The sequence below is a fragment of the Drosophila virilis genome, chromosome X (genome assembly GCF_030788295.1).
Source record: "Drosophila virilis strain 15010-1051.87 chromosome X, Dvir_AGI_RSII-ME, whole genome shotgun sequence".
Classification (NCBI taxonomy): Eukaryota; Metazoa; Arthropoda; class Insecta; order Diptera; family Drosophilidae; genus Drosophila; species Drosophila virilis.
This window is the reverse complement of record NC_091543.1, coordinates 11,337,117-11,357,576: the sequence shown is the minus strand read 5'-3', so window position 1 is coordinate 11,357,576 and position 20,460 is coordinate 11,337,117. Positions and strand designations below refer to the sequence as shown.

Below are 20,460 nucleotides of genomic sequence, written 5' to 3'. Positions count from 1 at the left end.
TAAATCAGAGCCTACTGCTGTACATATTGCATAAATCAATGTTCTATTTATGTCTTTGGTGCGTGCCTGGTGCTGGTCAGATATGATAGGCTGATAGATGATACATATGATTCCATGAGATTGCGATGATCCTTGCGCTCTTTGTACTCGTTCATGTCCGCTGTGGGCCATTTATCAAGCAGATTATCCTTGACCAAACGATGATCAAATTTCCGATTTTCAAGATATAAGTGCTTTTGATTTTTGGTGATCTCATGACCCTTCAGTGGTGCCATGGCATCCAATAGGTTTTGTGCTTGATCACTCACAATGGGCACACTTGAGCGCAATAGCAGATTCTTGAGGGTTTCGGGCGCCTTCTGCGGATTTGGATTTCGTTGCCTTGATAAATTATCCTCGGTCGCCCAGCAGAGCATTTGCAATAAAATGGCCTATGCACCGACAGCCAGTATGTAACTATAAACACTGGAATTCCGCAACTAAAGACGACTCATTGTTGGCAATTGACTTAAATATTGATTTAACTTGGCTTGGTAACTTAGTACCCGCTGTGGTTGTTGATAGCGTGCGTTTTGTAAAATCAATGGCATCGAGTTGTATTGTGTTGTATTGTTGTATGGTTTAAGTTCAATGTCCAACTTGACGACATGCAAAATTAGGGCAGACTACTGCTTATTTTACTTACATATTCATAAGAGCAAAGGAGTCGTTAAATTGCAGTTTGAACGCAGCGCCAAAATGCACAGAATAAATATCGATATATCAATATCGATATATTGATCGTGTTTCTTTAATTTAAAACAAATAAACACAATTACTTAAAATTTGAAAATATTTGCTGATTGTTTGAAAATTTAAATACACTAATTAAATTAGATATGCCGATAAAAAAAAAATATTTAAAAAGCATAAAAATAATGAATTTCCCATATATGTGTTAACACAATTAATCGTTAGAGCAGACACATACTCATGGATGCGTGTCACGCACGGCATGCCGCAGTGTGAGTGTATACACATGACTAACACACAGATGTGCGATGTGCCCCACGACGAACACGGTCAACGTAAAAAAAAAAAAACAGTAGACAACACTTGCAAATCGAAACGAAACGCTGGCTGAAAGAAAGCAGGCGAAGGCAACCTAATCAAATCACATACGAATGTGACAGTCTACACAGTTCGAATACTACGGGTTTGATTGAGCCATTTGCACAGCACGCGAATAATATTTAAAATAGCGGAGTACAACCAAATTCGATGCCATGAGCGCCAACAAACCAAGCGAGGCGCTTACAGCGGCAACAACAGCAACAACAACAGCAACAACAGTAACAACAACGTCAAGTGCGGCCGCCAGCGAGGCGGATGCCGAAACATCGGATGCCGCCACAGGAACAGCGGCTGCAATTGCGACTGACGACTCTGGCACACTGGAGGCTGAGGAGCGGTTGGCCGAACTGAATCAGTTTATTGGCGAGCTGCAGGAGAAGATCGACGCAAAGCGTCAGCTGCGCCAGCAGAATGCCAACTTTGAGCTGCCCGGCGATGAGTATTTTGCGCGCCTTGACTCTAGCCTGAAGAAGAATACGGCATTTGTGAAGAAGCTGAAGGTCTTTACGAGCACACAGCTGGAGGCGCTGCTGCGCGAACTGTCCGCTTTGAATCTAAGCAAATATATTTCCGAAATATGTGCTGCACTGGCCGAGGCCAAGCTCAAGATGACAGATGTGCCCGCTGTGGTTACATTGGCCTCCAAGCTGCACTGCACCTACGCGGACTTTAATACGCAGTTTCTCGAGGCATGGCAGAAGGCACTTAATATCAAAGCTACCGAGAAGATAAGCAATCCGAGTAAATTGCGCGTGGATTTGCGTCTGTTCGCCGAGCTGGTCAGCTCTGGCGTCATACAGATGAAGCCGGGCTTGGCGCTGCTGGGCATGGTGCTGGTGCAGCTGATAGCCCAGGACAAGGATGATCATAGTAACTTTTCCATAATATTATCGTTTTGCCGACATTGCGGCGAGGAATATGCCGGCCTGGTGCCACAAAAGATGCAACAGCTGGCCAACAAGTATCAGGTGGAGGTGCCGAAATCGGATTTTTTGAGCGCCGACAAACAGCTTAATCTACGCACCATGCTCAAGGGCTATTTTAAGGCGCTCTGCAAGCACGTTCTGGCCGAGCAGGCCGCATTGATGAACATGACCAAAAACATACGCCGCACCATGGAGTGTAAGGGTGAAATAAGCCAGGAGAAACGCGAGAAATGTGAACTGATGCAGGCGAGCTTTGACAAGCTGCTCGCCTCGGCCCAATCGCTGTCGGAACTGTTAGGCGAACCGCTGCCGGAGCTGACCAAAGAATCCGAATGCTGCAATCCGGGCACTGTCATTGACAATATGCTGGACAGCGCCGCCTTTGGCACACTGGATCCCTGGGGCGATGAGGAGACGCGCGCTTTCTACACTGATTTGCCCGATTTGCGTCAGTTTCTGCCCAACTTTTCGGCACCTAAAGTCGATCTGGAGACACTAGAAGAGCCCAGCGAGCTGACCGAAGAGGCCATCGATGCCAATATCGATGCGGAACTGGACATGGATGATCCGCCCTCAACGGCCAGCGACACGGCCCTCGACAAGGAGCAGGAGGAGCAGCCAACAGCTGCCACGCCCACGGCAGAGGCAGCTGCTACCGCCGGAGCTGCAGCTACTGCACCTGTTGTGCCGATAGACAAGAAAATGGGCAGCGCACTCATGGAACTGGGACGCCAGCAGCAGCAACAGCAACAACAACAGCAAACGGTGAGTAGGCCATCCATATAGAGCTCTAAACAAGCTTTAGATGGATGCATCTTCCAATCCATTAAGTATAGTCTTAAGGCTATAGGAGAGCTATATCGATCGGTCGATAGGCCAGTTAGACTCTATATACTAATAACACATCTCTTTCTCTGTCTGTCTCTCTCTCTCGCTCGCTCTATCTCTCTCTGACTGATCCCATGCAGCAGCAACAACAACAGGCACAATCGCAGAGCCAACAACTGCGCCAGCAATTCGACGTGTTCCTTTTAAATCTATTCAATTGCGTTAACAAGGAGCTGATCGATTCGGCGGCAATAGAATTTCTGCTTAATTATAATACAAAGCATCAGCGCAAGAAGCTGACCAAGACGATTTTTAGTGTGCAGCGTACGCGGCTCGATATATTGCCATATCTGTCGAGATTTGTGGCAATTGTGCATATGTGCAATACGGACGTGGCCGCCGATCTGTCCGATTTGCTGCGCAAGGAATTCAAATGGCATATACGCAAGAAGAACCAACTGAATATTGAGTCAAAGCTGAAGATTGTCCGCTTCATTGGCGAACTGGTCAAGTTTGGGCTGTTTAAGAAATTCGATGCCCTCGGCTGCCTGAAGATGCTGTTGCGCGACTTTATACACCATCACATCGAGATGGCGTGCGCCTTTGTGGAGGTCAGCGGTGTCTATCTATACAATTGCCGTGATTCGCGACTCTTGATGAACGTCTTTCTCGATCAAATGCTGCGCATGAAGACGGCAACGGCCATGGATTCACGACATGCGGCACAAATCGAGAGCGTCTATTATTTGGTAAAGCCGCCAGAATCGGCTAAGCGCGAGATAACACCGCGTCCGCCCATGCACGAGTATATACGACATCTGATCTTTGAGGAGCTGTGCAAACAGAATGTCGAGCGTTGCATCAAAATGCTGCGACGCATCAATTGGCAGGATCCGGAGATAAGCAGCTATGCCATCAAATGTCTCAGCAAGGCATATTTGTTGCGCTTTCCGCTCATACGCTGCCTGGCCGATCTGGTCTCTGGGCTGAGCTCCTATCAGCCGCGCGCTGTCACCATTGTCATTGACAACGTGTTTGAGGATATACGCGCCGGGCTGGAGATACACTCGCCCAAGATGTCGCAGCGTCGCATCGCCATGGCCAAATATCTGGGCGAGATGTATAACTATAAGCTGGTCGAGTCAACACATATACTTAATACACTGTATTCGATAATATCGCTCGGCGTGACATTGGATCAGTCTGTGATCTCGCCGCTGGATCCGCCCGAGAGTCTGTTTCGCCTTAAGCTGGCATGCATGCTGCTGGATACCTGCGGCCCCTACTTTACCAGCCAGGCCACGCGCAAGAAGTAAGTCCCGTCAATATTTCTTCACACGTAATTAAACTTATAACCAACTAATTTTGAATTCTCTTCACAGATTGGACTACTTTTTGGTGTTCTTTCAGCACTATTATTGGCACAAGAAATCGCATCCGGTATTTAGCAAATCGGAGAACACCTCGGATCTGTTTCCCATACTCGTCGATCACACCTATCGCGATTGTTTGGCCGGTGTGCGACCCAAGCTCAAGCTGTATAAGAATCTGGAGCAGGCCAAGGAGGCCATTGATCAGCTGCAGGAGCAACTGTATCCGCAGCTTAAGGCCAACAATAATGCCCAGGATGCCAGCCTGACGACCATTAGCGAAATCAACGAATTGGACGAGGGCGTAAGTTGCATGGACAACGTTTTTAATGGCCGTTCCATAGATTCAATTCATACTCAACGTTTCCGCTTTTCAATTGCGTTTAGGTAACGGATGATTCGGCTGGCTCATCGAATGATCAGCGCGAACGTCAGGCCGCTGGTGGCTCGGAGGCCGATCAGGCTAACGATTGGACTGAATATGAGGCAGAGCCAGCGCCGCCGCCACCGCCGCCAGAGAAATCCAAAGAGGATCTTGAATTTGAGCAAATGTACGAAAAGATGACCAGCGATTCGTATCAGGAGCGTCTCAAGGAGCCGCCACTCAAAGCCACCAACAAAGATATACCTGTGCCCATGATGGCACGCCTGCAAAAGAAATCCTATGACCAGATAATGGGCAACAACGTGCCACAGATCTCAAAGACCTGCGCAAATGCTGCTGCCGCGTCTGCCGCCAACGCCAATGCTCACGCCCACGCCCATGCCTCGGATAGCGTCAACAATTTACCAGCCAACGCAGCCGCATGCAGCGATACGCCCGCCGCAGAGGGTGGTGGCAGCGGCGGCGGCGGCGGTGGCAGCGGCAGCAAGGGCAGCGGCGCTGTATCCTTTGTGCTGATGGTGCGCGGCAATAAGGGTGGCAAGCAGCAGTTCAAGTCATTTGTGGCCCCATCGGACTCGCAGCTGGCCATCAATCTAAGGCTACAGGAGCAGAAAACGCGAGAGGAGAAAGAGAAAGTGAAACGCCTTACGCTAAACATAACCGAACGCATCGAGGAGGAGGACTATCAGGAGTCGCTGCTGCCGCTGCAACAGCGCAACTTTACACAGAGCTATTACCAGAAGCCCAACAAGCACAAGTTCAAGCATCAAAAGGGTGCACCCGACGCAGATTTGATCTTTCACTAAGTGTCACCTGTTACCAGTCACCTGGTTGCCAAAGCGTTATCAAACAGACCAACAAACAGCGCCTGTCTGCCCAACGCCTGCCTGCCCGATCGAACGACCGCCCGACCGCCCGCCCGCCCGCCTGCCTGCCTGCCTGTCTGCTCAGACGCTCCAAGAGCAATCAATGCAAAGATATCTCTATGTATGTCCAGAGCCATAGACTGGCGTTCACAAGATGCCTTCAATTGCATATGGGCGGACGGACTAGCCAATGCCCAACTATGTCTGTGTACCCATTGTTAGCTCCTTTATATTGTTGTGGAACGTACTTAAGTTGGAGTGTTCTAATCACGCCAAGGCGTCTATGGCGAGCCTAGGCTCACACACTTACACACACACACACAAATGTATATATATATATATGTGTATCTCTATAAGTATATATTTATATATACATATATTTATATATATATATATATATGTACGGCTAATATGTGTTATTCATAATTCTATGGTTATGTACATAGACTTATAAAGATTTTATAATTGTGTAGATAATAGCAGCGCCCAGACTTGTTGAGAAAACATATTTTGTTTTTTTATTCAATAAACAAAACCCAAAAATCAAAAATTTCATGAAACATCTTAATTAGCGCCATAAACTCAACGCTCTCCTCTGTTGAAGCGCACTTTCATAAAAAAAACTGTCAAATATATTCCAAACAAAATAAGAGCAGGTCTTATTCTCGTTAACATAGACGACTCGTAAAAGATATTTGTTTTTTTTTTATCTTTACAATGAGTTTAACAAAAAGGAACTCGCAAGTTATCAATCACAACAACTGGTCAGCTATTATGATTGCTTAGCTGAGCGACCAGTAAAAAATATAAATTATTTCATTTCAACAAGGTAGAAAACAAAATAGAACTAAGGCTTGACTAAAAGAAATTTGTTGTTGTTGCTCCAAGATTTCACTTACAAACAGTTCTTAAAGATCTTAACAAGAAGAAAAACTTACTTTGACAAACAGTTTTCAAATATTCTCAGGCACAATAACAGCTCCTCTAGCTTATAATGCTTGAGCATTAAGCCAATACTTAAGCCTACTTGATTCAATTTAAACTAGTCTTAAACAGTTCTTAAGTGCTACGAAACAAGATGCTTTGGAGATAGAATTCATTTGATATTAAGAACGTAAACTCTCAAGGTTTCTATAGTTCTGCATAATACTCAATCAGGCATCGAGACTTTACAACGAATTGTTAAATGCTCAATTAAACTTGGGTTTAAATCTCATCTCAGATTCTTTAAGTGCAGATTTGAATGTGGAACCCAATTTGGTTTGAACGTCTGCTGTGAAACTTATTTCTAAATGTCAACATCTCCAGTCTGCTCGACAGCTTGGGAGGAACTGTTGGTTATGTGTTTGTCAACCATGGCATATGCGTCACAATTGTCCAGCCGGATCAGCGGTTGGCGTCTGCGCATTCGCAGTCCTGGACTCGGTATTGAGCAGCATGGCCCAGTCTTCGAGTTTATGCCCCACGCTCTGCGATGGAGTTTGTGTCAATTGTTTATCAATGACCATGGCATCCATTGCCCAATCTAGATTATTGTTATTTTCCAGCTCCTCGTTTGGCTTCTTTATCAGCTGTTTATCAATGGCAATTGATCCGGCATTAAGAAGCAGGGCTTCGAGTACCCAGTTATCAATATTGTTCTCCAGCTCTTGGATTTGGGCTCGTGTCAACTGTGTATTAATGTCAAATGACTCGGTATTAAGGAGCATGGCATCTATTGCCCAGTCTTCTAGCTGTTGGTTGGGCATCTGTGTCAGCTGCATATCTTTGGTGATTGACTCGGCTTTGAGGGGCATATCATTCTCCAGCTCTTGGGTTGACTGTGCATCAATGGACATGGACTCGATATTAAGTAGCATGGCATCGAGTGCCCAATCTTCATCATTACTCGCCAGCTCAGGAGTTGGCGCGTGGATTAGCTGTGTATCGATGGACATTGACAGGCTATTGATGTGCATGGCATCCAGTGCGCCGACTTCATTATTAAGCTCCAACGTCTCCGAATGCCACAAATGCGATTCACCGATATCGCTGACACTGAGCCGAGCAACGTCCTTTGGCGTTGGCGTTTCCTGCAGTGCAACCGATTCGCTGTACTTTTGTTTGCTGCGCCAACGATCGAGCCGGCAGTTATTATCTTTCTTCAGCTGGCAGCTGCGTATGTGATTGCATTTGGCTATTTCATCATCCGTATAGGGCACTACCTCACGCCTGTGCACGGCCCTGATCAACATGGCATTGATGTAGCAATCGGAACGCTTGGCCAGACGATCCTTACGCCGCAGTCGCCGCTTGGCATCCCACACACAATTGAAGAGCGTCATATTAACGCGCAGCTTGGTTCGGCGGCATAACATGTTCACCTCGTCGGCACTGTGCTTCCGCCTCAAATCGCTGTTTTTGACTTTCTATGGAAATTGAGTTTCGTGTTGAACTGGCGCGATCTTTGTTTTGTTGTACTTACGAGTGCTGCATACATTTGCTTTAAGCGTTGCTTGTCATCTGCATCCACTGCCAGGCTTAATATCTTTTCTTCCTCCTCATTTTGATAGTTAATCAGCGCCCGTGTCAAGCTATGCGGCATATATTGCAACATCCTGACATATGTTAAGAAGCAACTGTAAATTTAAGCTCTGTTGCTGGCCGCTCAATAAGCACATTTTCTGGTATTTTCTTTCGCTGCAAGCAGCGGTCACACTGTGCAGCACAGCTCGGCCAATAGAATTTGAATTTGGTAAGCTGCCGATTTAACTGGAACTGATTAAGTATCGATGCTCCATAGGGTATTTCAGAATATCTGGCAAGGCATTTGGCAATAATTTGCCTTACGTCTCAAACTAACGGCCTCCAACTTATAATAGTCCACTTATAACTGGATATATATATATGCGTATAGTCTAGGCATTGTTAATTTTACATGAATGCAGAATTTGTATTTTAAAAAAAAATAGGTACATATTAATATTTTATAATTGAAACTCGACATTTATTTTTCCGTTTCTTTTTTATTTCATTAAAATTAGCATCAAACAGTTTTTATTATATGTTTATTATTTGATATTTCAATAAAATTGCCAGTGTTTCCACACTGTTTTTTTTTCAATTAATTATTTACTCTTTACTTTTTTTTATTTAATGTTTTATTTTTTTATACACTCAACTACGTTTTATTTTGTTGTTGTTAATCAGTAATCAGTACAAATTGCAAAAATATGTTGTTCTTTCTTCATCTTGTTTTATGTTTAATTATACTATTAATGATCAGAAAGTTGAAAAAGGCACGTTTCCTAAAAAGAAACTGGAACCTCTCGACGGTTCATAAATAAAAAAAAAAAAACGTGCCACAATTTGTTTTTTTTTTTTTCTTTTTGTTTGTCATATAAAATTAACAATTACAAGCTTAAATGTTAATACGCTTAAATATTAATTGTAAAGTTAGATTTAAAATAATAATATATAAAAAAAAAAATAATAAACATACATATAAGAAAAACACGAAAGAATTGACGGCAAACAAAAATTGGGCGTAAGTCCATAAAAGTTAACAAAATCAGTTTGTTTTTTTAGTTTTGTTTTTGTTTTGAAATTGGCATAAATTCAGTTTTGTTGTTTTGTTTAGCTTTTTGGATCGTTTAGCTAATAAATACATTGCTAGCTTGCATGGACATTAATAAATTAGGCGATCCGAAAAGGCTTTGCCAAATACTTAAGTTACAAATTTTAAATGAAATAATAATATTAAGTATTACAATTTGTATAATGTGCTGCACACGCAAGTCTTGCATTCCAAAAGCATTTCATGTGACTTTCTTAACAATTGTTATTGTTTCGCTTTTGAATATTTGCGATTTTGGAAACTCTGCACAGATGAAATACATTTTACATATATTTTAAAAGCGGATCGTTCGTTGATTTCAGTTGATTTCATATAAGTAAATAGTTGTTAAGATTTGTTTGTAGATCGTTTGATTAGTTGATGCGTATGGATCAATTGTTGTTTGTGCGTTCCAAATTTTGTTGCTTGTTTTGGCTGTTCAGCAATGGAAGCTTTTCCACGTTCACACAAGTACATATATAAAATCTAAAATTTATGGTATATATATATATAAATATATATATGTATTGCAAGGCACAATTCGTTTGCTATGTGTATATAGAGTTTTTTTTTTTTATAAAACTTTGACTTAGTTACGAACGCGTTTCAATGGCAGTTTGACTTTAGTTCCAAGCATTTTGTTTTTGTTGTTTGTTTCTTGTTAAATGTGGCACGCGCACCGTTTTTTTTTTTTTTCTTATTTGAAGCTGCTTCATTTGTGTGGCTCGGAAGGGGTGAGGCGGGTAGGGGTGTGTGTGTGTGTGTGTGTTTGGGGGCGTGTTGATAGCAGGGGCAGTCGGTTGTTAAATGGCAAATTTCACTAAAGAAAACACAATGGGCAACTGTTGCTGGGTGCAGACGTTGCGAATTATTTGCCCGCATAGATGGGATTCTTGAAGGTGGATGTGGCCTGTTTGTATATAGGATTCTCGCCCTGCAATATCATAGATAATAATTATATTGGCAATTGTTGTTGCTCTCAATATGCTTACCGTGTCCCACTTGGCGTTCATGCGCTCCTTCTCGAAGCGCGCGAATTCGCGACGATCGTGTATGGTGGTCAGGAGCTTCCAAAGCAGCAATATGGCCAGGCCAATTAGGACAATGGCCGCAATGACGCCCAGCACAATGCCCAGCATAAAGACCTTGGGCGGGCATTCCTTCTCCTCCTGGGCATGCACAACCAGTTCACCCACTTCGCTATATTTGAACGTAAATTTGCAATCGTCCTCATCGAAGAAGACGCACAGCTGCTCATCCTTGTGCTCATCGATCTTGACCTTCTCAACGCCAACGGGCGTGAATGTTGTACAATTTTTGGCACAATCATCGCCATTCTTTAGCTCGCCCGTGTGATACATTTGACACTGGACGCAGTCCTTGAGCTCGTGACAACGGCCCGAGCATGTGGGACATTTGTCACAATATTTGCCCGAATAGCGGCCATCGTCGGTCGATTTGCATTTGCAGACGCCGCACTCGCAGGTGCCATGACCCGAACAGATCTCACCGCCATTCGGTGGCATGCATGTGTCCGTCGACGTCTGGCAGTCACAGCTGTTGCCCGTCCAGCCGGGCTTGCATACACAGCGATTGCACTCACAGATGCCGTGATCGGGCCCAGAGCATAGCAAATTCTTTCTACGCTCACAGCTAAAGTTCTCGCACTCACAATATTTGCCCGTAATGATCTCCTCGGGATTGGCACGCTTATGGCACTCGCATTCGCCGCACACACAACTACCGCGTCCATTGCATTCGGCGACACTCGTATCATTGCCGGGACGGCACATATTTACGTTGGCATTATTCAAGTGCACATCCAGCAATGAGCACTCGCACGTGTTGCCGAAATGCTGCTCATCGCATTCACAGATGCCGCACATGTACGTGCCATGATTGTGGCATTTCTGCGAGTGGATCTCGTAGCCAGTGGAGCCGGCATGCTCGCAGGGGCACGAGCACAGCATCTCCAGGTCAATGATCATGCTTTCATTGATGCCCACCGGATAGATTTGAATCACCTGAAAAATACGGATCAGTTTCACCATGATCAGAAACAATCAATTAAGTGCTACAGACGGCAGTGCCCGACTAGAAGATTCTCTGCACCCAGTCTAGAGCTGCCTTATTATGCTGCTTCTCACTTCGATGCTTATAGTCCACGATCTGTGGACTAATAGAGGCAACAAGTAATAATAATAATACTTCTCATCTACTATATCCTACAAGCCAAGTTTGATGTATCTTAAAATCGATATTACACAATAATTTATATTTTCAATTTCAAGAGTTCAAATGGACGAACAGATGAACAGACGGACAAATGGGGCTATTGATTAGAAGTTCCTCTACTTTTTACAACTTATCTATTCTCATGCGGAGTTTGTTTCTGTGTGTGGCTCATGAATTCCCAGGCACGTTTACTCTGTGAAAGGAGCACAAGAATTGGCGCCCTTTCCTTAATCTGTTCGCTGCTTAAGACATTTGGTAAAGTCAATTTATACGAAAAACATGATTTGAAACGATTTACTAAACCTGATTCCAGTCACGTGGATTGGCTGGGCATTTGGTGACCGTTATTTGGGCGGTGAATGTGACCTTGTCGCCGACCTTGAGACCGCTGCACTTGTTCGTTTTAATCTGTGGTCCATTGGTCAGGCAGCTGGACAAATACGTGATCTTAACATCACCCATGGCATTGTCCTTCATCTCCACCGACGAAGAGATTTTCTGTGAAATTGCAAAACAATTCTCGTTTATATAAAGAATAACAGATATGCATATGAAAGCACTCACACTATATTCCTCGCGCACCAGATCGACCACATTGGACGAATCGTTGGACAAAATGGCGCTGGATGAGCCCTCAATATGTCCGGAGAGCTTCTGATAGACGGAATACTGATTCTGTGTGACAGCAAAGATAATGTTGATCGCATTCTGTTTGACCTTTTGATTTATTTGCGATATGCTCGGATAATCCTGTATGATCGAATGCGTGTACATGCCCTGGCCATTCAAATGGCATTCGCCATCGTTGGGCGTTATAACGCCACCCAATTTACCATCGCCGGCATAATGGAAGCCCGCATCCGTTGAGAAGACAAGCAAGCGTCGAGCCTGCTCCCGCCAGCCAACCTGTTGGCGACAGGCAATCGCCTGCATGATGGCATCGAAGCCGCCTTCGGGTGCATCCAAATTGCCCGAGACAGCAGCCTGTTTCACCTCGTTCTGTCCATTTGTGTGTGCGTGTGTGTAGTAGTTAGAAAAAAATATGAATTAATCGAAAAACAAATAATCAAATTCGTTTGCTGTGGTGCATTTATTAGGCAGGCACACTCTTGCATACGTTTTTTTTAGTCGTAAGCGAAGCGTGTTCTCAATTTCAAAATCGATTTCGATGTCGTTTATCGATAACAGCAGTTGAAAATAATCGTTGACTTATCGATTGTTCTTTAGTTGGGAGCGAGAACATTTTTTGATTTAGTTGAGATTTCAGCATTTCGTTTATCGATAACCGTCGCTAATTTCAGATTGATTCCTGTCTATCGTTTATCGATGACTGTTGCTAGTTTAAAATAAACGTCAGCTCTGAGCATAATTTGATTGTTAATCGATAATTGATAGCTGCCAAAAGTTTAACTCAAGCCTCGATAATTAATGTTATGCTCGTTATTTATCTATTTAAATTGATCGATAAGCTATCGATTGGCAAAGACTTCTCGGTCCGATACATAAAGTATTTAATAAGATTTAACTCACACGCGCGTTTTTATTTATTTAATTTTTTTGCCAACTTAGAAAATTAAATTAAATTATTTGCAAGTTATCGATAATTTATCGATGTGAAATGAGTCTCAAAATTCAAGAATGAAGCTCATGGAGTTTTTATAGTCTGTTTCTCTTCTGATTACTAAAAGTATAAACTTGTTTGGATTGTCTGCTGTTATCGATAACTTATCGAATTTCGAAAATCGATCGACGGGTTTCAATCACGCCCAAAATTGAAGGTGACATAATATGTACTTTCACTTTTGTCTCTCGATTGGAAACAACGCTCGAATACGCTACGCAAACAGTTATCAATCTTTCAGCGGGCAAGCGTCTACCGATAAGATTGCCAACCCATATATACTTAGTATATATCATATCGACAAGAGTGTGCCAGGGACAATGCAAAACAACAAGACAAAGCTTTGATAGAGGTTAACTAAAGCAGTGTGGCATGCGGGCGACAGGGTTAAGCATATGAAACGACGAACTACGATCTTATCGAATGTGCAAAATGTATTAAAGTTAGAAAGTTCCAAGACCAATGCAAGAAATGCCAATGCCAAATGATATTTATATTAATATTAATAATAATAATACAACAAGTTATGTGCAATCAAATAATACAAGTGCAAACGAAACATAATTAATAAATCAATATTATAGTAAAAGAAATGTGGGCAAAAATAAATTCGTTGAGGGTTAGCAGCTAAACGAGATGTCTAAAAATGTATTGGACGTTTCTCAGATTGGATTAGATGGAACGGTTCTGCATCTAGTTACTTTTTGTTTTTGTTTTTTTTTTTTTTTTTTTTTAATTTTGGGCAGTTGACAACTTACAGAGAATCTATATGTGTCCATGCTCAAGCCCATGATGTTACGATAGCCATAGGGAGCATCGCATTTGGGGCATGGCTCCTCCAGGCTAAATTTTGTACGAATTTTGATTTTCGATATTTTTCAGATTTGGGGTATTTCGTTATTTAGTTTAAAGCAACAAGCAACCGATTTTTCACAAATTTTCATACACATATATAGATCGGAAAAAAAAATATATAGAGAGAGCGCAGGATAAGAGAGAGAGAGAGAGAGAGAGAGAGAGAGAGAGAGAGAGAGAAGAGAGTGGTGAGCATTTATGTATATGAGAAAAACTCAAAAATACAAATGATAAAAAAAAATAAATAAATAAACTAAAATAAAAGTAAAAGTAATTAAGAATATTGCAAAGTCGAATTTAGTGTGTGGCCAGACAGCAGCGTTGCCAGATTTGCCGAGTGCACAGTCTGGCAACCTTGATGCCGCCACATTTCATTATTACAACACAATTACATATATATATATATATGGATATATATATGAGTGCAACAGTCAAATGCCGTACGATATGGATAGATATATATGTTTACCGTTATAGATTAATGTGCGAATCGAGAATCAGACAAAGCAAAAGACAACATTCAACTTGCGTCAACGATCTGGCAGCACGAATATACCGCACGTGTTAAGTTGGCTGCGCCGGAAATCAAATAGTTGCTTGGCTTTTGCCTTTGCTGATTTTGGATCCAAACTTAAAATAAAATCACACACACACACAGATACACACACAGAATTATACAGACATGTAGTACCAATGCTTATGCTGATATAAAGAAGTTAAACAAATACATGAATACATAGTACGTACTATAGCTAAATATGTAAGAGATATGCATATAGATATGACAAAAAGGCATATACAATACGATACGATACGATACAATACGATAGGATATATATATATAGAGAGATGCGAAAGATACGATAGTTAGGCGGCAAGGCAACAAGGAAAATGGAATAGCAGATGGTATTTTAATGGGGCAAACACACAAAATGTAATGTAAAGCTAGATTTGAGATATGTGTAGAGTGCAACAATAGAGATATGTATTTAGTATATATATATATATATATATATATATGTATATAGATTAATTGGGGTCTTACAGAGAAGCTTTCGGTGTTATTGCTCAGTGGCATGTGATTGCGGTAACCATAGGGGGCCTTGCAGTTATCGCATGGATGCTCGAGCCTGTACAGATAAACATATATACACAAATATATATAAGTATATATATGTATATATATATTGATATGCATATATGTTATCGAACAGTTGTCGTTGGTTGATTGATGGTGATTTTGGTTGTTGTTTTTGTTGTAGTTGTTGTAGTTATTATTTTGTGGCGTTAGTTTTGGTATTTTGTTTGTTTCGCATAAAAGTAAAAATTAGGTAAAAGTTGGTTTGTTTTCAATTAGTCATTATAAAGATAGCAAGAGCATCAAGCTAAACTAAAATAAAATATATCAAAAAAAAAAAAAAACGTGAGTGCCTAGTCGGCAGTGCCCGACTAGCAGATACCCTGAACCCAACATACCTTAGCTCTAATCTAGGCAAATGTTTTTTCCTATTAGCATCGGTGTTTGTTGTCCGATCGTTAGGCAATTTTCGGATCGGAGATGCTTTCTTCTGACTACTTTACTTAGTTCAGGGTATAAACACATATGAACTGTTATTTTCGGCTAACCGAAAATCAAATACCCCTTTAAAGACATTTTTAGGGTATTTGATTTTCTCAATAAGCTGAATGCATTTTTTTTTTTGTTTATATATATTGTAAGGACAATTGTTGCTATTGTCAATGGAATTGTTCTCAATTAGAGGAAGCATTGTAAAACTTATTATTGTCAAATTTAATTGGCCAATTTTGAGTATCAAGATATCAGATATATATATATATATATGCCATCTGGAGTCGGACAAGTCGCCAACAAAGATTGTAAAAACGATGGAAACTTCTGAACGGGCATACAAACATTAATAAGTTAACATTATTCTAATTAAATTTCATTAAAATTTGTTTAGAAAGCGATTGTTTTTGTTCAAAATCTTGTTAGAAGAGACACAGAGAGAGAGAGAGAGAGTCGATGAGAATGTAAAGAGTTCTTAAATTGAAAATAAATAATTTCTAAATTTTGCAATACCTAAAATCAATAGACAAAGCTATTAATCATATACATAATCATCATACATATATAAAAGTTCTAGACTTAACGTTAACGTTGTCGTGACTAATTTCATTTGAATCCAACGAACGGATTCATCAAAGTCTCATCGTTTGCTCATAGTCATAATACTTAAGAGTCTTATCAACGTAAGTTGCGATAGCTTTTTGGGGCATAGCACTCACTTTTTGGGTATCGTGGATACGTAGGGCATTAGAACCTTGTCCACGAACGAGCCAAAGCCCAAGCGGAAATTGGATGTGATGCGCTTCATTGTCTCGGAGAGTTTGTCACCCAGTGCGGATAGCTTCTCTTTGTCGTCCTCCATAGACTTGGACAGATCCATCAAATAGTAGAGATCAACGGGATAGTCCTCGGCCTGTGAGTAGCTCACATCTAGATTGTGCACCTCATCTAGCAAAAAAAAACAAAATGCAAGAAATGAATACATTTATCGATGCAACAGCAATCGATTTATCGATAACTTACTGATGCGCAGCTTGAGGCTGACACGTTGCGGCTTTATCTGGACAATTTCACCAGCGGCAGCTGCGCCGCCAACTGCTGCTGAGCCGGCGGCACCGGAACTCGAACTGAAACCAGAGCTGGAACCGGAACTGGAGCTGGCGCCATAGCTGGAACTGGAACCGGATGCACCGTAAGAGCCAGACGAGGAGCTTTGTCCATGTGCACTGCTGCTCTGGTAGGAACCACCCGAGACATATTGTCCGCCCGCCCAAGCGGCACCTCCGCTGGCCAATGTCAGATCCTTGTTAATCAATATACGCTCCGATGTATCCGGATTCCAAATGAACTGCTCCGGACACACTTCCGCCTTGGGCGTGTGCAGAAAACAACGCGGCCGATCACCATAATCGGGCTTCATGCACCAGCCGCAATTCTGTGTCTGTATACACTCATGGCAGGTCACCTTATTCACGCACGGATTCTGCTCCAATTTGGCCGGCGACTGTTGGGATCCTTGGCTGGCGAGCGTCGACTGTTGTTGGGCCACCGTCGCTGGCCAATGCGTCGCTGTGCTGGCCAGGATGCACAGCAGTGCCACCTGCAACATCTGCAACAGCTGCGGCTGCAACATTGCTCTGCGAATCTTGCGGTGTGCAGGTGCGGCTGCAGGTGCGAATGCGGCGGGTGTTTTTATCAATGCTGTTGTCTCTCTTCTCATCGTCTCTCTCTCTCTCTCTCTCTCTCTCTCGCTCGGCGTGTCCCACTGTCTTGCTCTCTTTCTAGCTGCGTTGGTGCCGTGCTCTGCTGTGGCTCTGTCGCTCTAATTGTTGTTGGAGGTGCGAAAGTTTCAGGTGCAGCTGCTGCAACAAATCAAATTTCCAGTTGCAATTAATTCTAATTCAATAAGACGACTTATTTTAATACTCTTAGAAGTTAAGTTTTTGCTCCAACAAAAATGAATTGCTTTCAATTCTTAGCCACGCCCACTGGCTGCTTTGATAACAGCTCACAGTTTGAGAGTCACTGCATTTACAGTCTAAGAGTCACCGACGTTTTAATCAAGTCTTGTTTTTAGCTGTAGGGTATTGCGCTGTCGGTTACACCCGTCTGCAATTATCTTACTAGTTCACGAACATTTTAATACGGGGTTTTTTTCTTTTTTTTTTTGGTATAAAAACATTTTTTAGGTTTCACATAGATTTCTAGATTTATCGCCTACAAAATTGTGTTTATTTTTTTTTTATTTTTACATATTTATGAATTATTTTTATCCGTTTTTTTCGCGCTTTATGGGATTCATGGGCCGAAATTAAACACTATTTCGAAGACACCAACAGCTTTAATACCCTTTCATGTTGCAATTGGCTCAAAGAGGGTATGCACATTTTTCTTCTATTAAGAGTATTGATAAAAATCATGAATGGGTGCTGAAAGTTGCTTCGATTTTCACAAAATCCCAACATAACTGCGATTCTTATTGGATTTAACATTCTGATATGAAAACCAGTTGCAAAAGCTTCAACCTTGAGTTGCAAATGAAGGCGTATTATTTATTGAAAATAATATTTATATTAATTTTAAGACAAAAGTTGTCATTGTGTTGAACAAAAACTAAACAGATTACGCATACAAATGCAAATAGGTGTGCGAATGTGTACGTCCAGCTTTCGTAAGGGTATTACAACAACAAACATCTGCTCAGGTTTGCCGTTACTTTGCCCTGCCCCGTTTTGCCTCATGCCTAAATTTATTTCTCTCGCAAGGCTGTTGTTGTTGCTGCTGCTGTTGTTGTTGCTGTACAATCAGCGTCGTTTCGTACGAAGCGAACAAAATCGAAAATCAAATTGGATATGACTCATACTCTCCGCTTTTGGCTGCTGTCGGATGAGTGTAACAAAACAAACAACAACAAAAAAAACACGCACACATACACACACACACACACACACAAAACACATGCTAGCTCTCGTATAATAAGGGCCAAAGGCATTGAATAATAAGACTCAATAAGCCAAAGGCAAAATGCGTCTCACTTTGATGATGACTGATAAAATGTCCATTATTGCACGTAGAGAGCGAGAGTGAGAGCGAGAGAGAGAGAGGAAAGAAAATGTAATGGCGGTTTAGCTTGTGCTTGCACTGTTAATACACTGTTAATGGCTATTCTTGTGCTCTGCAAAACGTATTTCAAACATAAACAAAGAGGGCGCCGCTGTCAGGACAAAGACGCCCCATTTTATTGCAAGCTCCCCCTATAGCAAATATGCTCAACTTTGTGTTTTGTATGTTTTGTAAATGTGTGTTTTTTTATTTATTATTTTATCCACAACGGCTTGAGTCATGCAGCGACTGCGCTGTCTTCCGGGCACGAATGAATAATCAATCGCCTTGCAAACTTGACACTGGAGACTTGAGAGTTGGACATGTTTTGTGCAGTTGCTTGTTATTCATGCTTCTAATTGGAACAAACAAAAAAAAAAAAAAAAAAGGGTGGCCATTTGTCGAGTTGTGCAGATGGTTTGGTATCTAAATATAAACAACTGAGAGGTGTGTGGGGAAATGCAGTAATTTGCATGAGTAGAGAGCAAAGAACCGAATTTGGGCGCCCACAACATAAGTCAGCATACACACACATACACACACGCATGCATGCATACATACACGATTGATATGTACGTATTGGTTTTGGCCTCGTACGATCGCCCACCACAAGCATCAGGCGTGCGGGCAGGCAGGCAGCCGGGCGGTCGTTTGGCCAGGCAGCGGCAACATCTGCGCTACATAATGTGGGCGTACAAGTTCCTCACACACCAGCCCATAAGCAGAGATAAACACAGCTACGCAAACATGCATGCACACACAAGCCCACACACACACACACATATATATATATATATACATATATATACGCAGGGCAACAACAGAGCGATCCAATTGGATCTGCAACTCCTTGTAAGCAAAAGTAAACACGGCGATAGGGGGCGCTGCTGCGTGCTGGTTAATGTAATCAGTTTGACGTTTGATCGTCAACTTTCCAAGTGTTGCCACCCCAATCAAAGAATTTATGCCGTGCTTTGTTCTTAAGCTCCAGCAGCAGTCGAAGTGGAGGATATTCATTGGCACTCAGCAAATAACGCGCACACACGCACACACAAATTCTATATAAACGCAAGCATATTTATTCTTGTATGTGTGTGTGTGTGTGTGTGCGTTGGCCGCGTAGTCATCGTCATCGTCAATGAAATCATCAACACGAAGACTTCCATTTGACCAAGAATGCAGTCAAAATTTCAACATTTTCTTACGTAACACAACTTCATACACATTATTTCACACACACTCTAACACTTTTTGGCATTTATTTCCAACGTTTTATGCATTTTCAATTAGTAATTCTACAAAATAGTTCCATCAGGGCGCGTTGCTGTGGTTTTATTTTGATTTTACGCACACACTTGTGGAGTTGCCCACTCATGCACACACATGTATGCACACAAAGCCGCGAGCACAAGCACGATTACAGCGCAATTGCAATCAGAATTTACTTTTATGCACTTCCTGCATACCGAACACTGTTGCTTAACAAAAGCAACAAATAATTTAACAATAAAATTAATATAAAAAAAAATAGTTGGCAATAATACTTGTGATAATTACTTTTGGCGACGACTCCGCACTGTCACTCGATTATCAAACAACTGAAGCCGTGTGACCACACTTAAATAACATTAAAATGTGCAAAAAGTGTGACCAGCTTGTGCCACTTACTTGCTCTAAGCAATCAATTTGTTATCGAGTTCACGATTAATCGATATTATGCTTCCACTAACCCATTTGTTAACGCAGGCAAATCACTACAAATGTAATTATGCTTAATATCAGGCTGATATTTAAATAAAACATCCAATTCATTTAAGCAAGCTTTGACTTTATACTTTTCATAAAACATTACAGCTTTTCAAATGGCAAATACAACAAGCACCGATCACAAACTTAACCGGGCTGATGCTAGTATTTGATTGCACAGTGGAAAGGCGCTATTAGAGTGACCATACTGCCAAATACTAGAAAAGCCAGCAAGCCAAATAAACCAA

The 20,460-nt window shown here is 41.9% G+C and overlaps 3 protein-coding genes across 6 annotated transcripts; 1 reads left to right on the top strand and 2 right to left on the bottom strand.

Annotated features, from left to right (window-relative positions):
- The first annotated feature begins 1,040 nt into the window (after nt 1-1,040).
- On the top strand, nt 1,041-5,910 carry Upf2 (UPF2 regulator of nonsense mediated mRNA decay). Of its 2 annotated transcripts, none has more exons than XM_015169962.2 (4): nt 1,041-2,804; nt 3,011-4,179; nt 4,250-4,541; nt 4,625-5,910. In XM_015169962.2, exons 1-4 carry the CDS (start codon nt 1,266-1,268, stop codon nt 5,426-5,428), a joined length of 3,804 nt encoding a protein of 1,267 aa, XP_015025448.1. In that variant the 5' UTR covers nt 1,041-1,265; the 3' UTR covers nt 5,429-5,910. The 2 variants fall into 2 exon arrangements, with proteins under 2 accessions (XP_015025448.1, XP_002057279.1); XM_002057243.3 differs by having other exon boundaries at nt 3,008-4,179.
- Nucleotides 5,911-5,980: 70 nt separating this feature from the next.
- LOC6633634 (telomere-binding protein cav) lies at nt 5,981-8,130 on the bottom strand. The gene is made up of 2 exons (XM_002057242.4): nt 7,953-8,130; nt 5,981-7,896 (listed from the first exon to the last, which is right to left on the bottom strand). The coding sequence occupies exons 1-2, from the start codon at nt 8,082-8,084 to the stop codon at nt 6,856-6,858; spliced, it is 1,173 nt and encodes a 390-aa protein (XP_002057278.1). The 5' UTR covers nt 8,085-8,130; the 3' UTR covers nt 5,981-6,855.
- Nucleotides 8,131-9,719: 1,589 nt separating this feature from the next.
- Nucleotides 9,720-20,133, bottom strand: mys (position-specific antigen beta subunit myospheroid). 3 transcript variants are annotated; one of them, XM_032440374.2, is made up of 8 exons: nt 20,024-20,133; nt 16,388-17,226; nt 16,084-16,312; nt 14,840-14,924; nt 11,883-12,317; nt 11,622-11,816; nt 10,076-11,107; nt 9,720-10,017 (listed from the first exon to the last, which is right to left on the bottom strand). In XM_032440374.2, exons 2-8 carry the CDS (start codon nt 17,082-17,084, stop codon nt 9,952-9,954), a joined length of 2,739 nt encoding a protein of 912 aa, XP_032296265.1. In that variant the 5' UTR covers nt 17,085-17,226; nt 20,024-20,133; the 3' UTR covers nt 9,720-9,951. The 3 variants fall into 3 exon arrangements, with proteins under 3 accessions (XP_032296265.1, XP_032296266.1, XP_002057277.3); XM_032440375.2 differs by lacking the exon at nt 14,840-14,924 and adding an exon at nt 13,698-13,782; XM_002057241.4 differs by having other exon boundaries at nt 16,388-17,223; nt 20,024-20,090.
- Between the last annotated feature and the right edge of the window lie 327 nt (nt 20,134-20,460).

Excerpts from the sequence above, each read along its gene's own strand:
- mys (XM_032440374.2), bottom strand. The coding sequence starts at position 17,084 with ATGAGAAGAGAGACAACAGCATTGATAAAAACACCCGCCGCATTCGCA. Across the intron at positions 16,313-16,387 it reads CAGCCTCAAGCTGCGCATCA|ATGAGGTGCACAATCTAGAT; the intron begins GTAAGTTATCGA and ends TTTTTTTGCTAG. Across the intron at positions 10,018-10,075 it reads TGAACGCCAAGTGGGACACG|GGCGAGAATCCTATATACAA; the intron begins GTAAGCATATTG and ends ATGATATTGCAG.
- LOC6633634 (XM_002057242.4), bottom strand. The coding sequence starts at position 8,084 with ATGTTGCAATATATGCCGCATAGCTTGACACGGGCGCTGATTAACTAT. Across the intron at positions 7,897-7,952 it reads AGCAAATGTATGCAGCACTC|AAAGTCAAAAACAGCGATTT; the intron begins GTAAGTACAACA and ends CAATTTCCATAG.
- Upf2 (XM_002057243.3), top strand. The coding sequence starts at position 1,266 with ATGAGCGCCAACAAACCAAGCGAGGCGCTTACAGCGGCAACAACAGCA. Across the intron at positions 2,805-3,007 it reads AGCAACAACAACAGCAAACG|CAGCAACAACAACAGGCACA; the intron begins GTGAGTAGGCCA and ends GATCCCATGCAG. Across the intron at positions 4,542-4,624 it reads TCAACGAATTGGACGAGGGC|GTAACGGATGATTCGGCTGG; the intron begins GTAAGTTGCATG and ends AATTGCGTTTAG.